Raw genomic sequence first — 12,220 nt, 5'->3', positions numbered from 1 at the left:
GCGCAGATACAAAGGCTTCTCGTAATCGGAAATAGTGCATTTTCTACAGAATAAACTCTCCGCAGCGCAGAAGGGCATCAGAAGCAAGGCAGAACGTCTCCCCGCGTGTAACGCCGTCCGTAAGAGGTCTCGCTTACTTTTTTTTTTAGCCAGGGCCTTCGCGAGGAACATGCCACAGCAACAGCATGCGTTTCAGAAGGGGAAACACTTTTTGTTTTGTTTTTTTCTCAGCAAGAGTGAATGATTCTTTTTTGTTTTAAATAGGTATATAACTATACATATACATATATGTGTGTAATTAAGCTAACATGCTTTTCTTTCTTCCAAAAATAATAATTCCAGTTTTTTTGTTTGTTTTTTAAAGTATTTTTCTCTTTGTCAGTCCAGGTTATTTACAGACCTTGCTGATCAAAAAAAACGGTTTCCATCTCAAAGTCTTGCATACCACGATAGCCATTTGAACAGGTATGGGGGGTGGAGACAGCCATATTTCTTGGCTGCGGGGGCACGCCGTTAAAATCCCATGTTGTAATCGATAGCGTTGGCTTGTGATTCTGACAGGCCTATAATAAGAAATAAAAAATAAAAAAAAGAGGAAAGATGAATACAAAAACAAATACGTTGTGAAACAGATTTTTTTCAGATTTTGACTATTTGTTTGCGGGCAACGAATTTCGTTCCTTGCCCTTTCAGTTCGGACAAAATTCTGAGGCCCCCCCCCAGTCAAGAAAAAAACAGTTTAAACATTAAAATTCGGAGCTTTCTCCTTCGTTTTTCATTTTCTCTTTTTCGTCTCCCTCTGCATTTTCGAAACATTCATACCAATTAATGAATTTAACAGAATTTGTTGGAATCTGAATGCACAAATCTAATACAATACATAAAAAGATCTACATGTAAATATATTGTAGAAAAATAATTTATGGATTTAGAGTAAAAATAAAAAAAACAACAAAACTATTACAATAGATTAATGGTCTTTTCTCATTATTTTAGTTTTAAAGTAACAACGTGACCGGTCGTTCCAGATTTAGAAGTAAGTATAAGATGTATAAGTTTTAGTCCTGTCTCCAATGCACGCCACGAAGCCCAGCTAAACAACCCGTGATAACTTGGACGTGGGAATACGTAGTACGCGTTACAAAAAGGATGTTATTTACTAAGATCCTTACCGTCACGGCGGAGGGACACAGAAATGCTGTTTCTTACGAAGAAGAGAGAGTTGCTAGTAACGCTGGGTTCGTGGTGTGAGCGCGAGTGCTTCTCCTCCTCCGTTGGGGTCTCATAGCTATTATTTGTTTCTTCAGCCGCCCTTTGTCCCAAGGACCTTAAAAGCTCTTGATGCGCCGACTCCACTTCCTGCATTGATAGAAGAAAAAGAGACGGTTTATTTACACAATCACAGATTCTATTTTATGAAGGACTCCTGCAGCCGACGGGAAAACTTCTTCCATGGATAACGGGAAATGTAGTTAAAGTTAGAGCCATCTGTCAGCTCTGTCCTCAAACGTCAAAACCTTAATCAACAAAGCAATGACAAAATGCGTTTTCATGATCAGAATCAGGTAGAAACAAAATCTGACCACCTAGAAATTCACATTTTTTTTTTTTTTTTTTTTGCCCCTGTGTCCCTTTTCTTGCTTGGTTTATTCTCCCTATTCATCCAATGTAGATTACTAAATGGACCTCGCGGCTCAACAGCACTGCATGCGCGGAGGCCATCAAGCTCAAGCAACTGGCCCACTTAGGTTTTTTTAAAAACAGTAATTTTTATGTATAACCGTACAGGTACAGATGCTTAGTCTTAGATTCACGACTCAAGGTCTAGGTCCAGCGAAAAAGTGGCAGACTTGACAAGGCTGAATGGGACTGATCTGTCGTGATAAGCGTGCCAATGAGCCCCATACATTTTTATCCTGACAATTCCTTTGTCTTTACAACCTTAAATTTCACGTTGCATATACTTTTTTACTGCAACATTGTATTGTACAATAAAAAAGTTTTATCTAAGTGGAAAAGAGTCTTGTTTATTAAAAAAAGATTCAACCCAAGAGCGGAAAATACCCAATCCAGATATCAACCTCACCTTTAACTTATGAAGCTTGGCCGTTAGCTGCTCGATCGTCCGGAAGATCATATCTACATCCTGAATAATCAAATTGGGTGGAAGTACGTCTGAAGAAGGGGGTTCACTTTCAGTACTCCTAGCTGAGGGGCTTGGACCTTCTGACTGCGGGTTGGTTTTTTCCCGAAACTTAGACAAACAAGGGCTTTCTGGCCGCTCGGAGTAGCCACTTAGATCACATTCTTCTTTGTGTTCTTCTTCGGGAGGGGACAGTGCAGGAACAGATGGCATGACCACATAAAACATATTTCCTAATATGCAGGAGTGGAGAGAGATAGCGGTTAGGATAGCGGTCAGATGTATTTATTAAGACAAAAATACATGCAACAAGCCATCATATTCTGGGGGTGAATGACTTTGGAAGACATTCTAACCAACACTTAATGGGCAAAGGCACCCTTACTGATCCAGCTCGTGCCCAGGCTCAAGAGAGTGTTCAAAACGGGATTAGAAAATTCAATCTCAGGTTTGGCGGCATTTAACAAAACATGTTAATTGGGGGGGGGGGGGATGCGGGTTAAAAGACCTTAAAGAAAGGTCTTCAAGAGATGAATGTAGATGATGGAGATTAAAAACAAAACAAAGCTTAAATGTGAGTTAGGTTAATACGAGGCATCACCCTTAAAAAGGCCAGAATAAGTGTAAATAAAACCTATAATCATTTCGATGTTGTTTGATAGGACATTTGATAGGACATTATCGGAAATATACGTCCATGAATTGGAAGCTGCAAAGATGGACTTTTGTAGGGTATACAGAAACAAACGCTTAACTCACAATTAAAAGGAAAATATTGGACACTCCAGAAATTGCTTCTAATGGAACTCAACATATGTCCAAAATGGTTTCCTTTTTTAAGAAAGCCCCTCATTCCAGGATAGCGAATGTAATGTGTTTTACTAAATATACCCCTTGCCCCACTGGTAGCATCTCATCATGGACAAACCAACTCCAAAGAAACCTGTTCAACAAATTTTAGCCTATTTAAATCAAAAGAAACCAAAAACACATATCTGTTAAAAACGTTTCCAAATAATTGACGAGCGTCTACAACACAAGAGAAATTTATCCTAGTATTAAATCTTAGTTAACTTTGAAAATGGGAGAATACCTTAAAAAACAATCTGGTTTTTGTATATTAGCTGCTCTGATTTATATGAAAACAAGCAAAAAAAAATCAAAAACAATCCAAACACAAATATATGTATTAGATTTAAATGTTCCCATGTAAAATGAAGCTATAATCTTCACTTGTATTGCTATTTCACTAATTCGTTTGAAATTAGTTGAAAACGCCTAACCGCGTAACCTAGAGCCGGGTTTCTGCCACAAAGCGCACTGCCGGCCAAATACAAATTAGGTTTTTAATCAACTGAACATTTCTAAAGTTGAATCCTTTTCTTTTGTCCCTGCCCAGACTCCACGATGATAACGCCGACAACACCGCCATGAGACCAGATGTGAAAATATAAGGAAATTTTGTGTTCCGGAGCAGAGTTTCTCGATTGTGGTGCGAATATTCCTAAAAATTTTTTTTTTTTTTAAAAAGAATCCCTTCCACCATCATTCTTTTTCATGTACCGAAACATTACATTAGAAGCAATTTTCCATGCGGAGGTCTATTACCGAGCTTGGTTAGTAGCCTGACGCCGCCATACGGTACACCATGACTGGAAGATGACAGAGAAGACACGCCAATATTGGGGGTGGTAGTGGAGGGACATTAAGATATTCAGATAATTCTAACAGGATGAATATGGTCCTAACTATTCAGTAATTTTTTTGGGGACGTGATTACTCTTTCAGGAAGGAGAAGAGACAGATCCGTTTTACATCTTAGAGCGCAATTAAGGTCTTGTCTATATAGAACGGCACCTTCAAAGGAGAGAGTGTTCACTTTTCAATTTAGAAAATGCAGTTCTTTTATAAATGATAAAGACAATAATGATGTTATTAGCGTGCTTCTATCTATAGGAATCTAAATGTTTTAATATATCATTTTTTTCCATAACGAATACAATCCAAACATATGATTGTAATAAAAAGACTCTCATTCTTCAAATAAATAGTTTTAGTATGATTTGCTAGATGTGGTTAGTCGAGACACGTAATGGAACGCACAGACACGTGAAGGGTTTACAAATGTAGACCTTTAACACAGAACAAGCAGATACGTCAACTTTGGATGCTACATATAATAGAATGTATGTCCTTTTGTAAAGCAGATAATTTGGAATAAAAGGGTGATGCCACTTGAGCGTATGCAGAATGATGATGATGATGATGATGATGAAGAGAGACAGACAGAGATGGGTCATCTGTTTGGCAAAGCCCTCCTTCTCCTGTCCACCTCGCAACTCAGAAGATAATTATTTTTTACCATCTAAATTAGTTCCACCGCCAGCTTCCTGCAACACTCTCTCTGATTGGCTGCTGTCTGGCAACGGTATGACATCATTATTTCCCACCACCTCAGCTGTGCAGAAAACACCAGAGGGAGAAAAGGATAAAAGAAAAAAAAAAACAAAAAAAAAAACCACAAAAACATAAAATAAAAAAAATAATAATAAAAAAACAAATAAAAAAACATTAAAAAAAAAAACAGACAAAATAAGAAAAAAAAGAAGGGGAGGGGAAATTGGAAAGATAAAAACAAAAAAAAAGATTTTAGATGATAAAAACAGAAATTAGCTGAAAGAACGTTAGTGTCCAATTTTGATTCATACGGTCAGGAGAAATAAATATGTAAAATACAGCTGTGGGTTACCGCAGGGAGTTAATCGCACTTACAAATGAAAGACTGACATTCTCGAGTGAGAAATTAAGGAGGACTGAGGTGGACAGGTCTGTTTTCTTTTCCTATATACCCACCACCATAGTTGAAGTATACGTATGTGTGTTTTACGAACCTTTACCCATAGCTATTGATCACATGTAAATGACGTGTTCTTTTATTTTGATGGACATCCAAGAGACATGCAATTTAGTCCACCGCTAGTTGAAGAAGGTCATCAGCAAGAGTACTTTTATACAATTATACGGCTGATTATGGCAGGAGCATATCGAAGTAAGGAACGAGGGGGAAACGAGAGATAAGCGGTGAGAGAACGAAGAAAGGGGGTCAAGAGAGAAAGAAAAGGAGGCAGGGGGTCAAGTGAGGAAGAAGAGGTTGAAAGGGATGACCGGGCAAGAGACAAGGTGTGTTGAGAGAGTTAGAGGTTGAGAAAGGGGACTTTAACATATCTTGGCTGTGTGCGCAGGTCATTTAACCCCTTAGTGACAAAGTGCAAAATGCATTGTTTTCAATGGGTTTGGGGACCGCCCTTTGTCCTTAAGGGGTTAAATGCTGATGCAATGTCTCTTTTGAAAGCGGTATGTTCTACGTGTAAACAATCTGCCAAAATATTATGTCACCCATGTGTTGCTGTAGATATACAATGGGGTAGGAAGCTTTTATGACATCATCAAAGACGCCATTACGGCCTAAAAGCTACAGTAGCTCTGAAATATGATGTAATATGATATAGCGCATGTAAGCACAGTATAAGTCTGCCTAGTGACAGAAATTGTGCAACACCACTTTTTCACAAATGTATAAAAACTGGGCTGAGAAATCTCCTAATTTCCAATATCTTATCCCAAAGTACATTAGGTGTAAAAATGTAAGCAAGGCCGAATTAAAAAGCAACTCTGCAAGCTAAGAAGAACAAGAGTACACAAAGTCTGAGAAGGGACTTTTTTAGAGCACGGTTTGGTCTAAACTGCTCTTTACTTCCAGATTCAAACAAACACAATTTTTGATTTTTTTGCCATGAAAAAGTTTTAGCCAACACCAAGTGAGCTAAGAAAAAATTGGTTCAGTATCTTTAGAATAAAGAACCTTGATGTGAAGCAGCTCTACCACAGAAATCAATCGACTTCCTTTAAAAGACATAAGGAGCCAAAGGTCACATCACTGATTGGGAGATAAAAGAAAAAAACTAAACATAAAAAGTGAACTACTATGGAAGAAAATGGTGAGTATGTATTTACTGATGGGACCTAATAATAGTGAGTGGAGTGATTACCAAGGGTACTTTAGCCATCAAAGGAGCAACTCACACTTTGAGTGCCACTCAGGGGTACTAACTTGTCAGATCATGTCATACACCAGGCATAGTTGACTCCCTTGAGGTCTTCATTAACCTGGAGAAGGCATTCCAAGCCTATGACCCAGGCTGTGTTATGTGTCTGAAGACTGAGCTATTGGTTTCCAAGAACATTTCTTCTTACCTTTCCGGATAACTTTGTATCCTTTGTCGTGAGAATCCTCAGTAGGAGCTTCTAGCGGCTCAGGCTGGTTTTGGAGGACAGAATTCCCACTCGGATGTCTCTCTACCAGGTTCCAAGCAGTCTCCTTTCCATCTCTAGAGGATGTCAGGTCTCTATGGTCTATCAAAGAAGTGCTACCTTCAGAACTGATGTAGGATTGCGTTTTCAGGTCTCCCCTGCCATCTGCTGGGTCCTCTCCAACTAGAGTCTCTAATACTGTGTCTGTTGTGGTTTCCCAGGGGTGCCCAGATGCCCCGGTAATTGAAGGAGTTGGTGTAAGGTCTTCTTCTGGCTCAGCAACTGGGGCAGTGTGAGATTCATACTCTGAATGTCTCAAGGGAAGCAGGCTGCGCAGGATTAGTTGTCGAAGGTTCTCCACTGGAAGGCAACAGAGAGGTTGTACTTGAACATCAAAATTAAGTAATCCTCTTAGAGCTATCACTTATTGTTATTATTTTAATTGAACAGTCTTCTAACAAACCCAAACAAATAGATATAGATGTTAGAAGCCTAACATCCTAATATCAACAGTTTGCCTCCATGATAATGCTAATTTGATCAGTTCAAGCAATGAGAAAACATTAAACAAAGAAACGTTAAAAAGATCAAATGTCAAAATGTACTGGAAAAAACCCAAGCTCTACAAGACAAAACATAAAGGCTACGACCTTAGACCAGTAAATTACCAATAAAAGCTAGGCAATGATACGGCCAACGGACGCATGTAGAAAGACTAATTATTACAACAGAAACTCACCATCTTCAAGTGCAGAATCCGCCAGCCCCTCTGTCACAGGAGGCCACTTGTAGGAAGGGTAGGTTGAAGATGAACCTTCAGACCCACCTCCTGCATCCTCCACCTTGGAAGACAGAGGCACCTGCGTAGGCGTCGGGGATTCCTCTTCCTCCGCTTCTTCTGTTTCTGGCTCTTCCAGCAACATATTGGGTTTAGAGTCTGCCATTAAGCCATTCTGGCTCTTGTCTACTAGAATAAATGAACGAGGACAATTTGGCAAACTGGTGGAACCCATTCGGTGTCCTTGGCTAAGCCAAATGCAACATGCTATCAATTGCCACAAAATATCTGTGAAGGAGATGTACCTGATGTAAGGTCCTCCCTGTTGGCCCTTTGTTCATCATCTGCAGATAGTATAGTTGGGATGCCGGCATCCTGTAAAACCACACTGCAAGAAACAGATTGTCGGTAAATTAGAATTACCAAAACAATGTCTCCTTTTAAATCCTGCCAACAAATACAAACCTGCACGCCCTTCAAACCTCAGCTTTGCAGGAAAAAACACTTCAACGTCATTAAAATTAGTTTTTTTGCCTGCTCTGCAAATTTTAACAAGTACCACAGCAGGGGCATCATTAATTACTGTTGAGCGCGCAAACTCTTTCTAGAAATAATACTTTAACCGTATAAAATTTTGCATCATTCACAATTTTTCTTCAGGGAACTTAACAGTCATGTGACACAAAAGCAGGCACAGATTGGCCGGCCCATTATAATACATGGCGAAGTCGGTGAGCTGACATTTTTTTGGTATCCCTCAAAACTATGGAGAGTTGATTTACTTTACCTGGCAGAGGGAGGCCTGGGGCCAGATAGTTCCTGAGTGCGTTTTGTCAGACCAGAGGTATTCCTCATGTTACTTTTCGTGGCTTCTTCCAAAAGTTCCTTCCATCTGTATGTGACCACCAAAATAAAGGGTTTAAAAGACATCCTTAGAAATCTTAAAGGAGGCTAATCAAAGAATACAAATTTAAGGCCACGGTTTCTAAATAATTTCTACTTGAACCTGATGTAGGACATTGGTAGCCTCAAAAACGAGAACACTGCATACAGACAACAGGAGAAAAGCAGGAGAAGGATGACCTGTCAAAGTATCCCTAGCAAAGTTCTTAGAGCCCACCTAACCCTTCTCAATGTAGGCAGCTGCTAAGGGGAAACTCATGCTAAACCAAGTCAGACTTGCTCCAGTACAGTTTTCAGTCGCCAGCCTTACGTATTTTTTTCCGAGGACGTGAAGGCCACCAACTCATAGATCTGAGGTCCAAGTTCTGAGGTGCAGATAATAAAGAGGGCTTTCTTATCTGAGGGAGAAGTACAAATATTGTTACAGGTCACAATGTATGGGAGACTTCATATTAAATATCTGGACAATGGCTCATATGGATTTTCAAGAATACAAGGGAATTGATCCAAAGGTTCAAGGCAAATATAGTGTGGTTAGTGAAGAGCTGAGTCTGGAGGGAGGGTGGCTCTTACCTGTTGCTACCGATCGGACCAGCACAGAGTTGAGCTTGATGACCGGGCTGAAGGTCTGCTTGGTGTCTGTAGACACCGTGGCGGTTTTGCTGTGACATTTCAGCACTAATTTCTCATCCTGTTTCTGGAGGAGGACCAGTAGGTCTTCGAGGAGTAGGACATGTAAGTCTTTAGTGGAGATAAGAAGCGACAAAGAAATAAGTACGACTTACAAACTGAGAATTCAGCGAAGAAAACACAAAATAGGTAACATGAATTGCAAGAAGCCGCGGAGAGAGTAGTTGGGTCACGGAATCAGAAGAATAACTTGCTGGTGTCAATATCTGAAAAGATTATAACTCAACCTCGTTTCCCCCATTGGGCACTCTGAAACATTGTTTAGCAAATTAATTAATTAATTAGAACACTTCTTACAACACTTACAGATTCCCAACATGATCCATCTTGAGACAAACAAGTCATTAGTTGTCGCAAGCAAGTATGTAAAAATTAGGGACGGGCGTCTTGTTGCATGTGTGTAACATTATGTACCATGACACCTTCTATTTATGATTTTTAACCCATGTATATTGCCAGGACTCTTGTTCACTGCATACCTATAGTCTTATCCTTCGTTATCTTCCAGGTTAGAGACCCTTCGTGTATCATGCGCCTTGTTGTCAGGTCTAGGTTCTGTGGAAAAACGGGAAATGTAATTAATGGCATTACTTCTGATTTAACAGTAATAATTTTTTTTTTTACAACATACCCATTCTATTCAATATCTCATTGCCACTGTGATAGAAACCTTGGACATTTTTGTAGCAAAAGAGAAACAAAGAGCATTTTGGAGTACTAAACGTAAAGACTTGTAGAGTAAGCAGGGGTTACCATATGGATTATCTGTATCTACAGACATGTAGACTTTCATAGACCCAAGGACAGCATGACCTCCTTCAGTGTGGCAAGAAAAACCCATGGTGGCTTGATTCAGCAGGCCGAAAGACCCAAGAGCCTGAAATGCGGTAAAACTTGCTTACAACACATAATACAGGTTACCTTGAACTCTGCAGCCAGAGGGTTGTGTGTCCTCTCTAGCGATGTAGTGTCCAGACGTTTTTGGTATTCTGCCAGCCGATGCGTGTTCTCTGCCTGTTTGACGGACTCGTTCACGTACTTCAGGATATCGCGGCACCGATCCCGGCAGCGGCAAAGCTTTAGGTGTTCTTGTGTGCCGGCTGTGGGATCAGAACACAAGGTGTCGTATCGCATAATCCAGGACAACAAACATTTCTCAAAGAATACTTTCACCAGGGCTGGACATTTTAATGGTTTGAACTCAAACAGCATACTCTATTGTAAACATCAGCCATTTTTCCCCCCAGTACTCCTTTACTCCACCGCTTTCCTGCTTTATTCCAAATGCAAGAACAGCTGCCATGTTAACTAATGGCTACAAAAACCCTACCTCTGATCTTCTGGAAGGTGCTCCTCGGACCTCAGGGATACTGCAACAGCTTCAGAAACTGAGAAACGCCACTAAACCCTAAAAAACTTGTTGTTACGGACATTAAAGGACTCGACCAGTAATACGTTTGCACACGTCCTCTCTTGGTGTTGGTCTTCCAGTAATGGTTGGAGAAATGGTGGCTTTTTTGTTAAGGTTCCAACAAGAACTTGTATTTTTGTTGCGAGTATCCTGGTCTCAAGAATTCTATTATTATTAGCGGGAAGGTCAGAGCCCACCATAGTCGCAAAGCCCTTCATGATCTACGCCCCTTACCTTCTGTATGTTTGATGATGTTCTCCAGAAGCAGAGGGTATTTGGTAAGACGTTGCATCTCTGAAACGATCAGGTCTTTTAACTGAAGTCGCCTGCACTGGGGGCTGCTCTCCGCTTCCTGAACATCAAGAAAACAAAAAGATTGTATGAATGAACAAAAGGTTTGAAAAAGCAAGACAGAAAATTATAATAGAAGAGATCAAGTGAAATATAACCCAAAAGGTGGATTAAGGGAGAATGTTTATACAGAGGCACAGAAGCCCAGAGACAAATAAGATACACAGTGCTTAAGTATAATATACAGAAGTCCACTGAAAAACATTCTTATAGAATATGTGTATTATGGATCTGCCACGTTGTGGGACTGTTATGGGCGGGTGCATCATAACACTATGATAAGAAGCGATTTCCAGATGTGAAGGTACATTACCTGCATGAAGAGATTAAACCGCGTCTCTTTCCTCTTTTTGCTTTTGATCAGTTCCAGTGCAATTGTTTGGTACGAACAAAACTTGGCGGTTTCTTGACGAACTTCCTCTCCCATGGCGCCGTCGAACTGAACAAAACAATTAATACAATATTACTGACCCAATTCCGCAATAAAACGTTATATTCTACTGCCGTTGGTCCATAAGAACCGCCAGCAGGCAACCAAGGAAGTTCTAATAATTAACCAAATTTATAATAAACCACATGGCTATTGGTCTTATCAGTCTTGATACATACGCGGGAGAGCATGAGGTCACCGATCTCTTTGACAACCGGCCCGTCCTCTCTCACGCGCTTCATGGATTCTGCAAGGGAGTCTGAAAGGACATTGGAGAGGCATCAGAGGTTGAGCAAAGCACTTACTAGAGTCAAGAAATGAACGGAGATAAAATAATTTTAAAAAAGTTTAGTTCAAGATATTCTATTAATGGGCCTGCGATTAAGTAGCTTTGCATTGGTAGGTAGCCAATCTGCATAACGCATTTCGCACCCATATTTATCTAAGGGGCAAGATATTACCCAAAATCCTATTCCAGCTCCATTTTATGATCCTTCTCACTGCAATCCAAACGTGGTGCCATCTAGAGAATGTTTCCATACGGGGAACGTCAATCGTAACATAAAACATCTTCTCTTATTGTGCTTTCAGAAAAGCCTTACATATGGAAAAAGGCATTCTGGAAAGAATCCCCTACAGAAAATATGAGGTAGTACATCTTACTGTGGATCTCGATGAGCTCGGGAAGGTTGGGAAAGACTAGCCACAGCTCGTCTTGGGACAGTAGGTTTTCTTTTCGCATCCTCTGGTAGAAAATGAGATCCAGCACTCGGAGGACACGGAGATGGGACGCCTCAGTCACAAACAGTTCTGATTACAGACATGAGAAAGCATTTTACGCTACATGAGCAATGGCCCTAAATCCAAACCTACTCAGGCTGGTCAAACACAAAATGTAGCAAAGTCGAGTGGAGGATGCGCTCCGCTCTGCTGGGATGGCGGCCGTACAGATGACAATTACAAAGAGAATACTTGTATCTGAATCTGTTGTAGAGCGTTACTCTTACCATGGATCACCTCCTGTCTGGCTCTCTCCCTCGGAGTTAGGTTGAGGGCCACGTCCCGACCTACGGTATGCTGCCAATTTTGTGCATCTGGTTCAGGTTCAAGATCAGAAAGCGGACCGGGGTCATCCTCTTGCAGGTTGGAGAGCAAGGAATCTCCAGTAAACCCCAAATTGGGCGACTCCACGCTCCTGAGATA

General features: G+C 40.5%; 1 protein-coding gene across 1 annotated transcript in view; it reads right to left on the bottom strand.

The window, feature by feature from the left end:
- Window positions 1–513: 513 nt before the first annotated feature.
- Window positions 514–12,220, bottom strand: part of LOC149273528 (rho guanine nucleotide exchange factor 11-like) — a 59,336-nt gene continuing 47,629 nt past the window's right edge. Inside the window, exons 30-46 of the mRNA XM_089506210.1 lie at window positions 12,025–12,212; window positions 11,681–11,827; window positions 11,197–11,276; window positions 10,901–11,026; window positions 10,471–10,588; window positions 9,747–9,925; window positions 9,305–9,380; window positions 8,709–8,876; window positions 8,446–8,533; window positions 8,020–8,124; window positions 7,538–7,620; window positions 7,194–7,421; window positions 6,398–6,814; window positions 4,506–4,601; window positions 2,087–2,376; window positions 1,173–1,359; window positions 514–563 (exon numbers count right to left, since the gene is read on the bottom strand). Coding sequence (XP_089362336.1) covers window positions 514–563; window positions 1,173–1,359; window positions 2,087–2,376; window positions 4,506–4,601; window positions 6,398–6,814; window positions 7,194–7,421; window positions 7,538–7,620; window positions 8,020–8,124; window positions 8,446–8,533; window positions 8,709–8,876; window positions 9,305–9,380; window positions 9,747–9,925; window positions 10,471–10,588; window positions 10,901–11,026; window positions 11,197–11,276; window positions 11,681–11,827; window positions 12,025–12,212 — 2,626 coding nt within the window. The remainder of the gene's footprint in view (window positions 564–1,172; window positions 1,360–2,086; window positions 2,377–4,505; window positions 4,602–6,397; window positions 6,815–7,193; window positions 7,422–7,537; window positions 7,621–8,019; window positions 8,125–8,445; window positions 8,534–8,708; window positions 8,877–9,304; window positions 9,381–9,746; window positions 9,926–10,470; window positions 10,589–10,900; window positions 11,027–11,196; window positions 11,277–11,680; window positions 11,828–12,024; window positions 12,213–12,220) is intronic.

The sequence above is a fragment of the Sceloporus occidentalis genome, unplaced genomic scaffold (genome assembly GCF_023333645.1).
Source record: "Sceloporus occidentalis isolate IW3139 unplaced genomic scaffold, rSceOcc1.0.p SCAF_370, whole genome shotgun sequence".
NCBI lineage: Eukaryota > Metazoa > Chordata > Lepidosauria > Squamata > Phrynosomatidae > Sceloporus > Sceloporus occidentalis.
The sequence above is the reverse complement of the archived record's forward strand: the minus strand, read 5'-3'. Positions and strand labels throughout refer to the sequence as shown.